Source organism: Saccopteryx leptura, chromosome 1, assembly GCF_036850995.1.
Source record: "Saccopteryx leptura isolate mSacLep1 chromosome 1, mSacLep1_pri_phased_curated, whole genome shotgun sequence".
Classification (NCBI taxonomy): domain Eukaryota; kingdom Metazoa; phylum Chordata; class Mammalia; order Chiroptera; family Emballonuridae; genus Saccopteryx; species Saccopteryx leptura.
The window spans coordinates 303359149-303375709 of record NC_089503.1 but is presented as its reverse complement, the minus strand read 5'-3'; the positions used below and the strand labels follow the sequence as shown (position 1 = coordinate 303375709).

The 16561-nt window shown below is 46.5% G+C and overlaps 1 protein-coding gene across 2 annotated transcripts; it reads right to left on the bottom strand.

Annotated features, from left to right (window-relative positions):
* Positions 1-8754: 8754 nt before the first annotated feature.
* LTBR (lymphotoxin beta receptor) lies at positions 8755-16206 on the bottom strand. 2 transcript variants are annotated; one of them, XM_066357702.1, is made up of 10 exons: positions 15897-16206; positions 15671-15767; positions 15291-15416; positions 15056-15211; positions 14582-14681; positions 14339-14430; positions 11181-11288; positions 10807-10856; positions 10023-10251; positions 8755-9667 (listed from the first exon to the last, which is right to left on the bottom strand). In XM_066357702.1, the coding sequence occupies exons 1-10, from the start codon at positions 15990-15992 to the stop codon at positions 9426-9428; spliced, it is 1296 nt and encodes a 431-aa protein (XP_066213799.1). In that variant the 5' UTR covers positions 15993-16206; the 3' UTR covers positions 8755-9425. The 2 variants fall into 2 exon arrangements, with proteins under 2 accessions (XP_066213799.1, XP_066213805.1); XM_066357708.1 differs by having other exon boundaries at positions 10831-10856; positions 15897-16204.
* Positions 16207-16561: the final 355 nt, after the last annotated feature.

Sequence of the window (16561 nt, the reverse complement as noted above, 5' to 3'; positions counted from 1 at the left end):
GCCCTTCAATAGATTTGCTGCCTTCTACCAAGACTGAAAATGTCCACTTAAGGACAAGATCTTGGGAGAGAGAAGTAGAACACAGAGTAAAATTCTTTTTACAGGAGAGTAACTTTAGCCTTTTTGAGGCTTAAAAAGATTCCTGTGTTAAAAACAGTCGTTCCTTTTGAGGAAAATATATGAGAAAGACAAATAACAGAAATAGGTTACAGAAATCTACATAATGAGGTGAAAGGTAAGCCAATCTCTGGAAGATTTTCCTAAAGCAATTCTTCTTTTTAACTGTTTATTTTTTTATTTTATTTTTGTTTTGTTTATTCATTTTAGAGAGAGAGAGAGAAGAGGAAAGGAGCAGGAAGCATCAACTCCTATATAGGCCTTGACCAGGTGAGCCCAGGGTTTAGAACCAGCAACTTCAGGGTTCCAGATTGATGCTTTTATCCACTGTACCGCCGCAAGTCAGGCCTAAAGCAATTCTTAAACTCTTATTTCAGATAGTCTGAAATGTCTCTGAAAGTTTTCCAGAGGCAAGGCAAATATAAGAGATTCAAAAATTCATAATGGCCTGCTTCTAGAAGAAAACTTAAATCAACTCATGACCCTTTAAGACACATCTTTTTTTTTTTTGCATTTTTCTGAAGCTGGAAACAGGGAGAGACAGTCAGACAGACTCCCGCATGCGCCCGACTGGGGTCCACCTGGCACGCCCACCATGGGGCGACGCTCTGCCCACCAGGGGGCGATGCTCTGCCCATCCTGGGCGTCACCATGTTGCGACCAGAGCCACTCTAGCGCCTGAGGCAGAGGCCACAGAGCCATCCCCAGCGCCCGGGCCATCTTTGCTCCAACGGAGCCTTGGCTGCGGGAGGGGAAGAGAGAGACAGAGAGGAAGGCGCGGTGGAGGGGTGGAGAAGCAAATGGGCCCTTCTCCTGTGTGCCCCAGGCCGAGAATCGAACCCGGGTCCTCCGCACGCTAGGCCAACGCTCTACCACTGAGCCAACTGGCCAGGGCCTAAGACACATCTTTAAAAGGATTTTCTTTTGGTGGTGGGCAATTTGTTTGTTCACCAAGTAATTAATATATATTGGAAAAGAGAATTTTAGAGTTGGCAAGAACTTCAGGCATCTCTGAATCTGATTCCTTTATTCTCAGACAAGTAACATGAGGACCAGATAGTTAAAATGTCACTCACTCGTTCATTCATTTATTTTTATTTTTATTTTTATTTTTATTTTGAGAGACCGACAAACAGAGAGGGACAGAGATGAGAAGCATCAACTGGTAGTTGCAGCATTTTAGTTGTTCATTGATTGCTTTTCATATGTACCTTGACTTGAGGACTCCAGCTGAGCCAGTGACCCTTGCTCAAGCCAGCAAACTTGGGCTCAAGCCAGCAATCTTGGGCTCAAGACAGTGACCATGGGATTATGTCAATGATCCCACGCTCAAGCCAGTGACCCTGCGCTCAAGCTAGTGAGCCTGTGCTTAAGTTGGATGATTCTGCACTCAAGCAGGTGACCTTGGGGTTTCAAACCTGGGACCTCAGCATCCCAGATTGATGCTCTATCCACTGCACCACCACTGGTCAGGCCATTCATTCATTTATTTAAGCTTATAAATCACTTTATATCTGTCAAGAACTGGGCTTTGTATGAGGGATAAAATAAGAAAAACAATGAAACTAATCTAATGGGGTAGAGTGGTATGTCGTCAAACAACCATAATTCAATAAAGAAAATTGCTTTAATGGAGGCTATTCAAAAAATAAGAGAAGCTTAGCAAGAAAGCCAAATATATCTGCTAGAGGAAGATGACTTAACAGAAGAGGTAGCATTTGAACTGCAGCATGATGGTTTGTTCCATGGTTTGGAAATGGTATGCAGGCTGGTCAATGCAATATGGTGTTAGGCCAAGGGATGAGTGGGGCGAGAAATTGGGCAGCACTCCACCGAGAAGAAGAGGCATCCTCCTAACTTGCATGAAGGCACAGTCCTGAATGTGGGCAAAAGCATATGCAAGAGCAAGGTGTGTTCTGAAAACTCTCAGTTCTGATAACCATTAGCTCAGAATTGCTAGTGTAAAAGCACAGAGTGAGGTGATGAGTAAGGACAGGTGAGGCCAGGTCAGGAAGGGTTTTCTTTGTTTCTGACCATAATGCTAGTAGTGGTAATGTTGGGAATAGAACCTTGGTGCCTTCCTTCCAGATCAGCACTCTTTCTGCAGCACCAAACTGTATCTAACTAGATACTGAACTCTGTGCAGGGTGCTGGTGAGGATGCAGTGAGGAATACACCCAAGCCTTGCCCAGGGTTTACAGTCAGGGGAGAGTGCGCCACCTATGGACAAAGAGTAATAATAGTGAAATGTGATAAGTAGCAAGTAGAGGGAGAAGAAGGAGCAAAGGGCAGGAACTCAACACCCAAAATTGTCTAGCCATTTTAGAAGACAGTTTTGACAATTTTAGACATGATTTACCTCAGGCCACATGCCTTAATCCAGCATCCAGGGTCAGGGCTGTCTGACTTCAAAGACTTAAAAATATCCATACTCACAAACAAACAACAAACAAAATGCCAACACTCTTAATTAAACAATTCCACTTCTAAGAATAGAAATCTATCCTAGAGAAATAAATGAAGATATATGCAGAGATTTAACTATAAAGAGGGTCTGTGAAAAATTTTTTATAACAGCAATTAAAAAAAAGGAAACAATCTAAATGTCTAATAAAAGAGAATGAATAGGTACACTGTATTATAATACAATATCAAATAGTTATTAAAATTGTGTTTTAAAAGTATATTTATTAATATTGGGAAAAATTATATATATTACATAATGCATAGTACTGTTTTTATAAATGTGTTGAAGAATTTATACCTGGTAGGGCATAGTAGTGATTAAAGAGATATGGTAATGGGTGACTTTTATTTTATACTTTTTGCTAACCTGAATCTTCTAATTTTTTTCTATAATGAATAGATCTTACTTATGAAGCAACAACAGCAAAAAATTATAATAGAGTATTTCCAAAGAGTTTCTATCTCCTCCTATGTAAGATGGGGATACTTCTTAGAATTAAATAATATACAGCATTTAAACACTCAGCACAGGGCCTGAAAATAGTTAAGTGTCATTAAATATTAGCTACTGATGCTACTATAATAACTATAGCATTAATGACCGCTACTCTAATGACTGTTGCAACAACAGCGTGACTCCTACACGGTGACTGTCACTACAACTCCTATAACTTGCTGTGGTTCAGGGCCAAAGTTTAAAAACCACGGAACGGACAGGCTGGGGCTATAGTTTTGGTTTCCAATAGAAGAGCTTTTCCTCCAGCAGCAGCATTTGAATGGGAAGCAGTGTTAGAGATTAGAAAATGAAGTACAGGGTGTCCTTGGGTTACGATAGTCTCAACATACGATGTTTCTAGTTTATAATGCTCACTCCCATAAAAACTAAAAAAAATTGAGACATGAGTGTTTGGAAGAGAAGACATCATCAGTGTTCCAGACTAGCCTGGAAAAATTCTTTAAGAAGGTAGAGAAGCCTGCAACAGATCCTATACCCTCTATGTCAGCTGCTTCTCAAGAAGAAACACCTGTAGTACAGGTAGAATCATCTCCAGCATCTCCTGCATGTTCCTTAGACAATCCTGATTCACCTGACCCAGTACCTCCAGCACCTTCTGCAGGTTCTCCTGCCTCTCCAGCTTCCTCCTCCCAATAGGTCACTTTCTCCCACTTTGCAATGCCCCTTCCAGTGTGCAAGCCAACCACAGGAATAAAGGTAAGGAAATTTTTGTTAACACTCATTTTTTGTCATTTTTTCTGTTACTGCACAGTATATAGTACAGTATATTTATATCTTTTTCCTTTTTCTGTGACTTAGTTGTGTTTCTATGTTCTAGATTATGATTTTACAACTGTGTTAGGTAAGTAAGTGACTTAGGCCTTGGGCTAGGGTGTGTTTCGACTGACACCAAAATTCGGGTTACGTCATTGTTGTCAGAATGGAACTGTGTAATAACTGTTGAACCTCCTGTAAAGACTTGGTCCTCAGTCTAGGTCCTGGCCTTGGTGCGGGGTTGGAGTTCTGAAATAACTCTGCTTCTGGTCAGGACAAGCTTGGTCTGAAGGCCGGTGAGTGGGAAGAGAGCTGCAGAGGCTGGGGGCTGCTCAGAGAGCCTACTAGCCTGCTGCTCCCAGGAAGGCTCAGTCACTCGTGCCTTTGTCCATTTTTCAAATCTGAGCACATACCAACTGGGAGTCCTGCTCTTCTCTTGAGCTTACCCCAGTGAAACTCTTGCCCACCAAAAAAGATCACTCTGATCTTTTGTACCACTTCCTTCCAAGGTTTTACCAAGCTAAGGGTGCTCCTTCCAAAGCCAGACCTTATTCAGTCTCCTCATCACTTCCCAAGTTTGTAATCAGTAGTGATGTTCTCTGGCCTCTGTTATCTTGCTCTTCCAAAATTATCTCTTATTCGAGGTATTGAATGGCTTCACAGAATCTTAGCCCAAGCCAACTAAATCCAACCACTTTGGGCTGATAACAGATATAGTAACAGTAGGATCCCTAAATCTTAATATTCCAAAGGCGAATGATTGTGCATTCTTTGTTTCTGATAACATTTTCTAGGACTATTTGCATTGTGGCAGGATGCAGAAGCACCCGAAAAGAGCTTTTTTTTTTTTTTTTTTTTTGAAGCTGACATTTGTTTTGAAGTATACTTTATATAACAGAAAAACACATAGGTCTTAAGTGTATAGTTGGATTAATTTTTGACAATTTTATACACCCATAAAGCCACCATGGCAATCAAGTTATGGAATATTTTCATTACCCCATGAAGTTTCCTTATGCCCTATGAAATCTATCTCCCCCACACCATCCAATACAACCATTGCTCTAATTATTGTCATCATATATTAGTTGCAGCAGGAACTCTCATTCATTGCTGGTGGAAATGCAAAATGGTACAGCCACTTTGGAAGGTGGTTTGGCATTTTTTATAAGGCTAAGCATAGTCTCACCATAGGATCCAGTAATTACCTACCTTTCAAATGAATTGAAAACTTGTGTCTGTACAACAACCTACATATTTAAGGTTTAGCAGCTTTATTCATAATTGACAAAATTTGAAAATAACCAAGATATCCCTCTATAGACGAAAGGGTAAACTGTGGTATATCCATATAGTGAAACGTTATTCTGCAATAAAAACAAGTGAGCTATGAAGCCACAAAAAACATGGAAGAAAGTTTAAATGCAGATTGTTAAGTGAAGAAAGCTAGGTTGAAAAGGTTATATATTGTATGATTCAAACCTTCTGGAAAAAAGCAAAATTATAGAGACAGTAAAAAGGTAAGTGGTTGCCAGGGGCTTACAGAGGGGGAGAGAAGGGGGGAGGAGCAGGAAGCATTAATTCCCATATGTGCTTTGGCCAGGGAAGCCCAGGGTTTCGAACTGCGACTTCAGTGTTCCAGGTCAATGCTTTATCCACTGCACCACCAAGGCCAGGCTCTTCACCCGTTTTTTAAATTAGATTGTTTACCTTCCTGGTGTTGAGTTTTAGTAGTTCTTTATAAATTTTGGTTATTAACTTCTTATCAGACGTATCAGAGAATATGTTCTCCCATTCAGTAGGTTCTCTTTTTATTTTGTTAATGGTATCTTTTTCAATCAAAATTAATTTTTGATAACAATACCCTCACATGTACAAAACTACATAGGTTATTGTAGAATGTTTGTAGTAAATTGAAAATGAATAAAAAATCCTCAAAGGAATCTAGTTAAAGGGAACAGCCATATAATGAGATACTATGCAGATATAAAAATTAAGAAGGAAGTTTTGTGATACTTATATGGAATTATGGACAAGCTATTTTGATAAGTGAAAAAGGCAAAAGGAAGAACATGCTACCATTTGCAGGGAAAAAGAGGGGGAGAGGCAGAGAAGCAGATGGGTACCTCTCCTGTGTGTCCTGACTGGGTATTGAACTTAGAACCTCCACATGCTGGGCTGATGTTATACCACTGAGCCAACCGGCCAGGGCCTGTACCCTTTCCCCTTCTCTCTCTTTCTCCCTCCCCGCTTTGTCCCCCCTCTCCCAACAGCCATGGCTCAAACAGTTTAAGCAAGTAGGCCCCAGGAACTGAGGATTTAGCACCTTGCCTCAGATGCTAAAGTATTAATAGCTCAGTTGCCAAGCAACGGAGCAGCGGCTCCAGATGGGCAGAGTATCCCCCCAACAGGGGGCTTGCTGATGAATCCTAGTCAGGGCACACAAGAGTCTGTCTATGCCTCCCCACCTCTCACTGAATAAAGAAAAAAAAAAAGCTCAAACAGATTGTTGGTTCAGCTGTTTAATGATGCCTCATGAACCAGGTTCTTTCTTTTCTTCCGGGACCTCCATCCTCAGAGAATTGGCTTTTTACCTCCATGGCTGTTTCCTCGTGATAGTAAGATGGCTGCCATAGCTCAGGCATTGTGTCCTCAAGCAAACATCCCCCAAACAAGAAATAAAGGAAAAGGAAAACCAAACAATTTTTCCTAATGATGATTTTTGTCCTAGAAACAAGACTTCCCTGTACATGTTGACCAGAAAGGGATCTCAGGCCATTTCCCGGCAAAAGCAAATGTGTTTTACTGGCTCCTGGGACTGGAGGAAGGGCCACCCCTCCTGATATCATGGAATGTCTGCCTTAGTACAGAAATGAGGTTCTATTCCTAAGAAAGGTGTGAAAGTCTGTTGGGTAGGTCACAGAAAGAATCCATCACAGTTGTCAATGTAAACTGCTCCATCTTTTGAAAAAAGCAATTCTTAGTTACCACAGGCCTACATACCCCGACATGTCCCACTGCTGCCACTCTATAGACAGTTCCGTCCATCTCTCTCCTGGACTGCTGCCTTACCTTCCTCACTGGCCTCCCCCTACCCATGTTGACATCAGTTGGATTACGTATTGGCTTTTTCCTCCAGGTGGTATAGAAGTGGAGTTCTCAAAAATAATGTATGAGACACTATCTAGATTCAGTCTTCATTATCCCATTATTAACTACTACTATTGTATCTGGTTCCATCCTTCGAATACAACTGTCGAGAGACTGTCTTCATTGATCTTCCATCACCTTTCATTCTAGACAAGAGCTCCTCTCAACGTAAAACATACTCCTGGAGCCTGTCTTAACTGGACACTGGCAAAATAAACATGGGCAGTGTTATGGGCTCAATTGTGTCTCCCACAATTCATATGCCTCAGAACGTGACTGTATTTGGAGATAGGGTATTTAAAGAGATAATTAAAGTGTGGTCCTTAGTGTGTATTCTAATTTATTATGGCTGGTTTCCTGATAAGAAGAGAAGATTAAGACATAGACACACATATAAGGAAAACCTGGTGAAGACACAGGGAGAAGACGGCCGTCAGCAAGCCAAGAAGAGAGGCCTCAGAAGAAACCAACTCTGCTGACACCTTGATCTTGGGCTTCTAGCTTCCAAAACTGTGTGAGAGAAAAATTTTTGTTGTTTAAGCTCCCCGATCTGCGGTACGTCGCAACTCTAGCAAATTAATATAGGCAGATATACCGGTAATCCTAAATTTGAATGGTGGAACATAGAACTGCGACTTAGCACCACTTCTTTAAAATGTTTTTCCTTTTATTTCGTTGAAAATGTTTTAAAAAAATTTTTTTAATCTAAATACATTGTGACACTTATTAAGGATTTATGTTGTCTGGCTCTAGCATACTACAAATCAGGAGGATTTATCTATCTAAAAATATAGCTCACCATTATTTACTTTTCAGCTAAAGAGGTTGGATCGAATACTTTCATGGTCAACCTTAAATAACCCATCCCCTGACTTGGATCAGATGATCCTGGATGTGTTTTATAGCCACACCGTCTTGATGAGCTCCAGCAACAGAGTTCTGAACATTGGATGCCGATGGTGACCTTTTATGGAAGGAGCAGTCAGCTGGCAGCCGCTCCCCTCACAATCCTTCAAGCTAAGATCCTCTCTGCTGAGCAGCATGGTACATAAATTCTGGGGCCCAACATTTACTAATAAGAGAGCTTGAGAAGTTTTAAGGATTTTGGAGGATAAAAAGAAATAAAGTAAAAATCGTAAGTGCTCCTTCTGACAGAAAGGAGGCCAGCCCAGATCTTGACACCAACAGAAATGTGAACTTGGCCTCTCACATTTTATGTCTTAAGTCATAGCTTCCCCTTCAGTCAACCTTGCAGGACACTTTTTCACACTGCATGTGGCTGTGGGACTTACTGCCTGAGGAACACACAGGGGTTCTGATTCTTTGAGAAAACCAGTCCATTTTACCTATCCAAAGAAATTCTGGAAATGGTGTGGTAGTTAAAGGTTTTACCCAAGGCCTCTAGAACCAGACTAAGTGGGCACAAATCTCAGCTTTGCCATTTGCAGTTAAATTGGGCAAATGACACCCTCTTTGTGCCTCAGTTTCCTCAGTTGTTAAATGGGAATAGTAATAGTATCGAGCTTATGGGGATATTGTGAGGATTACATAAATTATTATTGTAAATCACTTAAACACTGTCTGGCGTGTTGTCAGTGATCACTGGTTAATATTGTTATTAACTGAATTACATACACAAGTGCCTCATAGAAATATCTTTGTGGGGGCTATATTTTAACATTTTGATCTTTGCCTTTGATCTTGCCCAGTGGAATAGTATTTTTATATGAATCCCCAGAAAATAAATTAGCTAGGTCAATTTCCACTTTATTTACATGTGGTTACAATTTATAAATACATGCACCATTTTCCACCCCCTCCAAAACACTCCCTTTCCCTAGTAAGTAAGCCTACCCAAACCCTCAGTTTTTAATGACTCCTTTTCTCCTCTAGTAAGGCAGGGGTGGTCCTCCATGTAACTCCATCTTCATATAGGTCTACCTCAATTCATGTGAAGTGTGGGTCCTCAAAGGGCCTCTGAAGCCTGGATCAGCGCCACGAATCTCTTAGAGGTCCAGTGATGTCCTTGCAAGTGACCATGTGGCTGGCTCCCTTCGGTGCCACGCTTTGAGTGCAAGTGCCATGGTAGGCACAAGCAGGCATCATATGCTCTGTCTGTGCCTGAAGCTGAGCTGGTGCAGCCCCAGTGGACAAGGGGGTCTGCAATGAAGTCTCAGGTCTGCTCGGGCAGTGGTGAGAGTTCTGGGGCAGGCACTGTACCCAGCCAGTGCCTGGACGAGCTCTCAGAGATGTGTCTGAGGCCCAGCCCCTTAGGGTTTGCCTCTTAGGAGCCCTACCCAGGCCCTCTGTCAATCCTGTGTGGGTAGGGCAGCCTTGGGGAGAAGGTGCTCTTGTGCCTCCCTTCTCCTGACTTCTTACAGACACCATAAGGCATGGGTGACAAATTGGGTCCTTGGCCCTGTTAGAGGGCATGGCACCCCAGTGTCTCTGTCTCGGCCAGGTGCCAAGCTTTGCCATCTTCCTGGTGGGGTGTAGAGAACCCAGGAGGGCCAGGAGCCCCCTCTTCAGGGATAGGGTATGGGGGTTCTGGGGCTGCAGGGGGGTCTCCAGGGCCCCGTGCTCCCCCGAGTACTGGCCCATTGTAGATGTAGATGTTGCCAGTCACAGTCATAGACCCACCGGTGACGTGAATGCCATTGGTACCTGTGGGCAGAGAGGCAGTGAGAGGGGCTGAGGCGCAGAGTTGAGGGTGGAAGGCCAGTGTGCCCCTGCATCGGTGCCCCTACTTCCTGTAGACCCTGTGCTTCTGCCTGCTCCCTTTCCTCTCTGTTCCCACTCCCATTTGTTACTGGTTTCTTGAGCTCTGTATTCATTTCTATTTCTGGGTTTTTCAGTCTCCTTCTCTCTAATTGGGACATTCTGGCTCGCTGTCAGAGTCTCTGTTTTGTCTCCGTTTTCGTCTTCTCATTTCTGTCTGCCTCACGCTTTCTCTCCCTAGCCACCATCCTTCCAGCCCCACCTCCCCCAGCCCTCTTCTTCCTGCGACCTGCTCACTCACCATGAGCCATCGGGCCTTGCTCTGGGAGCTCGGCCACCGGCTCCCTGGCCGGGTTCAGAGGACTCTGCTGTTGTAGGGTCTCTCCGTCCAAATCTGGGGTTGTTGGAGACCAGGGCGAGGCCACGGGCAATTCTCCAGGGATGGGCAGAAGTGGCTTTACCAGGTCCGGAAAATGTGGGCTGATGCTTGGAGGCTGACAGTTTCCATTAGCAGTATTGCATTCCTCTCTCTGCAGGAGAGAGCAGAGAACACACCAATGATGTGGGGCTCTGACCCCATCTTCCTTTACTTCCCACACCCCAGCCCAGCTTAGGCAGCCCATGCCACCTCTGGTCCTCCCCATGCTCCCTGCCACCGGCCTTTGCACTTGATGTTCTCGCTTCCTGGAGCACTTTCCTCAGATATCCTGATGTTTTCATGTCTTCAGCTCTCTGCTCAAATACTGGCTCATCAGAGAGGCCCGCTCCGCCCACTGTCTGAGATAATGTACCCCTGTCCTCTACCACTGTCACTCACTGCCCCCCATCCTGCTTTATGTACCAGTTATCACCACTTGATGCATAATGCATACTTATTTAACTTTATTCTTGCTCCAGCGGCATTTAACTCCAGGGGGTTAAATGCTACTTTGTTTTACTCACTGTTAAATCTACATGCCTAGAACAGTGCCCGGCATACGGTATGCTTGAAAATCATTCGGTGAATGAATGAATGAATGTTGAAGGTGGCACATTTTTTTCTGCCTACACCCACATTGTTCACTCCCCCCTTTTGCCCTCCTTACTGTCTTCTCAGCCTTCCTCATTACCTCTGGATGACTCTTGAGCAGGGATCCTGCAATAAAAATAAAATGGATGTAGGGCCTCTGGCAGACCTCAGACCCCTAGGCTTTTACCTTCCACATCCCACCTCTACATGCTGCTGCTCACCCTGAGGTCCCAGAAGGAATAGGCTATCTCTACCCTTGTCTCCAACCTCAGAATGGGGGGCTGAATGAAGATGATTTCTATGTTGGGGGCAGGCACTGGGAGTCTTGAGGATGTGGAAGGGCAGATAGATTGTGCTGGGGAAGCTGAAGATACCCTCCAACCCCCTCCCCCATCCAGGTGGGGACTGATGACTGGCCTGCACCCCTGTCTTCATCCAGCCCCTTCCTACCCAGCTTTCTGCAGAGAGAGGGGTGGCTCTTCCAGGTGCAGGCGAGGGCGATGGTGAGGAGCAGTAAAAAGGCCAGCGGCAACAGGACGGCCAGCACCAGCGTAGTTCCTGCCGGGACAGCAGACAGGAGGTGGCACGAGGCAAGAAGGACAGAGGGAAGGAAGTTAATGAGTAGCTAGCTTTCCAATTCTCTGGGCATCCCAGAACCAAAAAAAGGGGGGGGGGAGTGTGCAGCTTTTCCTTTTTAGTCCTATTGAAGCTACTAAAAGCAGAATTAGAGACACTTGCCTGGGTTGCAGAGAAAGGGAACTCAGTTGGACTTGGGGGGACCTGCTGATAGCCAGGAGGAACTGTTGTGAATGTAGATGTTGGGGCAGTGGTGCAGGTCCAAGCTGCGTGAGAACAAGAGCCTGGGCAGTTGATTTTCAAGGACTGGAAGTGGGGTGGAGAGGCAGTTCAGGGAGGGTGGAGCTTGGGGCTGTAAGCAGACTCAGGCCACAGGGTAGAGCCACATTTCTGTGGACTTGACCATCTTACAGAGAGGCCACTGTAGGAACTGAGAGTGCCCCTCGGTACCTGTGTGGTGTCACAGAGAAGGGAGTATGAGGAAGCCTCGCTTCTGAAATCTGCCTGTGGTTGTCTGGGATGCTAGGGGTTGCAAGGTCTTTACCCCCTCGCAGGTTACAGGAGGGAATGGGAACAGGAGGCTGGAAGGTCAGCTCCTCAGGACCTGATGTAGGGCAGGGGATAGTTTGTCTTTCTATGGGCCTCAGGCTGCCATTCCTGGCACAGGATCTGTGGTGCCCATCAGTCACATCTGAGGAAGGTCAGGAAGACGGGCATTTGCATTCTGGGAGTGGGCCCTCTTCAGTCTCCCTAGGTCTGTGGCTGAGGGGAGCATAGAATAGGAGGAGTGGGATGAAATGGGACCTGGGTCCTGGACACCTGGGTTTCTGCTCAACTGTGTGACTTTTTAAGTCATTTCACCCCCTTTGAGCATCAATTTTTTCATATATAAAATGAGGAATTTAGACTCTCAAAATGCCAATTGTATTGGATGCTTAGTTAAAAATTAATAAAAGGGGCCCTGACCGGTTGGCTCAGCGGTAGAGCGTCGGCCTGGCGTGCGGGGGACCCGGGTTTGATTCCCGGCCAGGGCACATAGGAGAAGCGCCCATTTGCTTCTCCACCCCCCCCCCTTCCTCTCTGTCTCTCTCTTCCCCTCCCGCAGTCGAGGCTCCATTGGAGCAAAGATGGCCCAGGCGCTGGGGATGGCTCCTTGGCCTCTGCCCCAGGCGCTAGAGTAGCTCTGGTCACGGCAGAACGACGCCCCCCTGGTGGCCGGAGCATCGCCCCTGGTGGGTGTGCCGGGTGGATCCCGGTGGGGCGCATGCGAGAGTCTGTCTGACTGTCTCTCCCCGTTTTCAGCTTCAGAAAAGAAATAAAATAAGAAAAAAAAATTAAAAAAAATTTTAATAAAAGGCTGACCAGGCGGTGGTGCAGTGGATAGAGCATTGGACTGGGATGCGGAGCACCCAGGTTTGAAACACAGGTTCGAAACCCCGAGGTCGTCAAATGAGTGTAGGCTCATCTGGTTTGAGCAAGGCTCACCAGCTTGAGCCCAAGGTTTCTGGCTTGAGCAAGGGGTCACTCTGTCTGCTGTAGTCCCCCAGTCAAGGCACATATGAGAAAGTAATCACTGAACACCTAAGGTGCCGCAACGAAGAATTGATGCTTCTTGTCTCTCTCCCTTCCTGTCTGTCTGTCCCTCTCTCTATGTCACACACAGACATACACAAATTAATAAAAGGAAAAGGGAAAATACTTATGATATATTTGAATGAAAAAATCAGGTTACAATATGTTCAAATGACTCCACTTTTAGAAAAAATTATATGCAGGGACATACATAGAAAAATGTTTTGGAGGATATATTGAGAATGTTAGAGTAGATATTCTAGGTGATGGTTTTCTGAGTGATGTTTAATTTTATGTATCTGAATTTTCTCACTTTTTTAAAAGGTTTTATTTCTTGATTTTACGGGGGGGGGGTAGAGTGAGAAGTATCAACTGATAGTTGCTTCACTTTAGTTGTTCATTGATTGCTTGTCATATGTGCCTTGACCTGACAAGCCTAGGGTTTCAAATCGGCAACCTCAGAATTCCCGGTCGCTGCTATATCCATTGCGCCACCACAGGCCTGGCTGAATTTTGTCATTTTCTATAGTGTGCATACATTAAAAAGTAAAAAGACCTGAGTACAGGTCTTCAAAACATCAGTTACCACATGGGTTATCTTGGGCAAGTCACATAACCTCTGAGCCTCATCTTCCTTATCATTTAGAGAGAATGAGGATAGAACTACTTCATAGGATCAATAAGAGGATCAAATGAATCAGTGAATGCCAAGTGTTCGTAGAATGCCTGACACACTTGCTCTGAGTAAATGGAAGGTGAGATTATAAATATTTGCTAATTTTAAAAAGTTAATAAAATAAACTCTCCCCCAGTTAATAATGATTACAATCATTAGAAACATCCTGTAATTGTTTATTAAGCTAGGAAACCAGTAAGCCCACAGGGGGGGGGGAAAGTCAAATGTGAAATTATCCCTCTAACAATGAAAGTGTGTAATCTAAGCCCTGGCTGGGAAGTTTAGTTGGCTAAAGCGTTGTCCCAATGTGCCAAGGTTGCGGGTTCGATTCCTGGTTAGGACACATGCAGGAGTCCACCAATGAATGCATAAATAAGTGGAACAAAAAGTCGATGTTTCTTTCCCTTTCTCTTTAAAACCAATTTTTTTAAAAGCATGTAATCTAATCAAGAGCTGTTCAGTCTAATAAATGGATTATATGATGGCAGCATGTCTGAAATAATGACAGTGATGTCAGTTATGGGTAGATATATCTCAGGGTGGGAGTGTTCCTTAGCATAATATTATATGTAGAACATGCAACTTTAAAAGTGTGTATGTGTGTGAGCATGTGTGTAAGTATGCTGGTTTTGGGACACTCCAATTCCTCTTTAAGGAACTTTTCTTCTTGCCCCCATTCTGAGAGGGAAGAATTTATTTTTTCCCTGTTTTTTCAGATGGGAGTAATTCAGCCATTTCCCCAGATACCCACACCCTGTGCCCCTCACTCAGCCTTGGCCCCTACCTGGCACCTCGGGGGTCTCCGGTGGATTTCTGCAGCTGGTATCAGACTGGGCAGTGCCTGGTGCTGCCTCTACCAGGCCCTGGTCCTCACACCTGTGGAGAAAAGAAAGGCCCAACTCAAGAGGGCACCTGGCTGGAAGTGGCAAGCAGCAAGCAGCAAGGAGGGCCCTATAGATTTGAGGGCGAAGCTGAGGTTGTCAGCAGCTGGAGCTTCTGAGGGTGGGAGGTACATGGCCATACTCACCTGGTGTGAGGCTGGCAGCGGGCACTGGGGGAAGAGGTGTTCTGGAAGTGTCCTGCCTTACAGGGCACACAGCTGCTGCTATGAGCCTCCCCAACTTCACCTGGTGAGAGAGAGGGGCAAGGCCAGCCCGATGAGTGGGCAAAAAAAGTCTCTTGCCCAGCTGTGAGCTTCCTTTATGCCCACTAGATGGCCCCTCCTTGCCCTCTGCACCTTTTGTGATCTCTCCCTTGCTGAGTTTCCCCAGCGCTGAGGGGACACCCCTCTCCCCCTTGTACCGCCCTGCCCCTGTTCCAGCTCTATTTCTCTGCAGATAGATCCCTTCTGTGAGCCTTTCACAAGGCGGGAGAAGAGGCTTTTTATGCCAAAGAGAACTACGTGGAGGCTCACCATGCACACAGTACCCTGCTCCCTGCCCCCCCCAACTTCACTGGCACCCAGCCTCCTCCCTATCTTCTGCCCTTAGTGACCTCTGACCTTTGAGCTCAGCTTCCGTGCCTGGTGGGCAGTCAGCAGCGAGTGGCTCGCAGTGCATACACTCAGGGTCCCCGAGGACGCAGAACATTCCTGGCTGACAGCGACACTGGGTTTTCTGTTTACTAGTGCAAGGCGCAGTCTCCTCAAAGCCCAAGACTTGTGGGGAGACAAGAGAGCTCAGTGGAGGGGCTGCACTCCAGGGGATCCTAGCCCTCCCCAGACACACCCAACTTACTCTGGTCACAGGGGCGGCACAGCTGGCAGTGAAGGAGATGGTTCCAGTGCTCGTTGTAGGAATTTTCAGGGCACGTGGCGCAAAATGTGTTCTGGCTGCGGTTACATTCAGCTGAGATGTGAGTGCCTAGAGTGTGAGTTGGGCAGTTGGAGTGTCAGGGGACCAGGCTTCCACCCTTACTTCTGCTGCTTGCTATGTGGCCCTGGGCCTGTCACTCTCAGTGCCTGCATATGAGCAATGTCCAGTGTCTCCCACTCTGTCTCTGCCGGCTGGTTTTCCTGGAAGATGGTGTTTGTCTTCCTTTCCGAGGCAGCGAGGTGACTGGAGTCCCCTGTAACCCGCCTCCCTGTCCCAGGCTTCCTCTGGCCATTGCCTCTCACCTGGGGGGCAGCGGGAGCAGCAGACCTGATGCTTGGGTTCGTAGTACTCCTTATTCTGGTCCCGGCAGGTTTGGTTCTCCGGGTGGTATGGGGGCACCTTCAAAGGGAAATGAACATAGGGGAAGAATTATTCTGGGCTCAACTGGGGAGGACAGAGAGGGCGCTGCCTAGACAGCTCTTCCCTATCCAAGCCCGCCCCCACCCACCTGCAGTGCCCCTCCCTCACCATTTGGGGCTGGGATGCTGCCAGGAGACCACAGAGGCCAAGTATGAGTGGCCCCCAGGCCAGGCCGCAGGGGTAGGCGGCCCACGGCAGACGCATGGCGGCCAGTCGACCAGAGGGGTGGAGGCCTGGGAGGAACGTGGGAGGCCTGGACTTCCTGAGCAGCGGTGGCAGCAGACTCTGAAGCCCAGGGGCTGGGGCAGGACTCAGGCCGATGTGCCCCCCGGGGGGCCGGAGCGGCCGGGCTGGCCTGGCCTCCAGGGCTCTAGCGCCAGGCTCAGGAAGTGGGAGTGGAGCTAGCCGGCCGGGGCGGGGACAGGGAGCGCTGGGAGCTGAGGCTGGCTGTCGCAATCGGGAAGAGGAACAGGCTTGGCTGCCCTGATGCAGGGTGGGAGGGGGCAGCCGGGAAAGCACGTGAGGGCAACAGCCGGAACCGGGCCTCCTCCCTTCTTCAGAAGACTGTCTGGGAGAGAAGGACGCAAAGACAGGCCCAGCTGGTGGGAAAGGGGCAGCAGAGCCAGTGGACAATCCTCAGACGGGTCTCAAGAGGCCAACTGGGGCAGAGCTGACAGAAGAGATGGTGTTTGAGAAAAAGCCAAACACGGAGAGTGCAGAGTCCGAGGGACAGCCAGCCAGATGCAGCATCTGGGAACCAGAAGTCCTGGGTG

Coding starts and splice junctions, on each gene's coding strand:
- LTBR (XM_066357702.1), bottom strand. CDS start 15,992: ATGCGTCTGCCGTGGGCCGCCTACCCCTGCGGCCTGGCCTGGGGGCCA. Junction 15,417..15,670: donor CTGCTCCCGCTGCCCCCCAG/GTGAGAGGCAAT, acceptor CTCACACTCTAG/GCACTCACATCTCAGCTGAA. Junction 15,212..15,290: donor GTGCCGCCCCTGTGACCAGA/GTAAGTTGGGTG, acceptor TCTCCCCACAAG/TCTTGGGCTTTGAGGAGACT.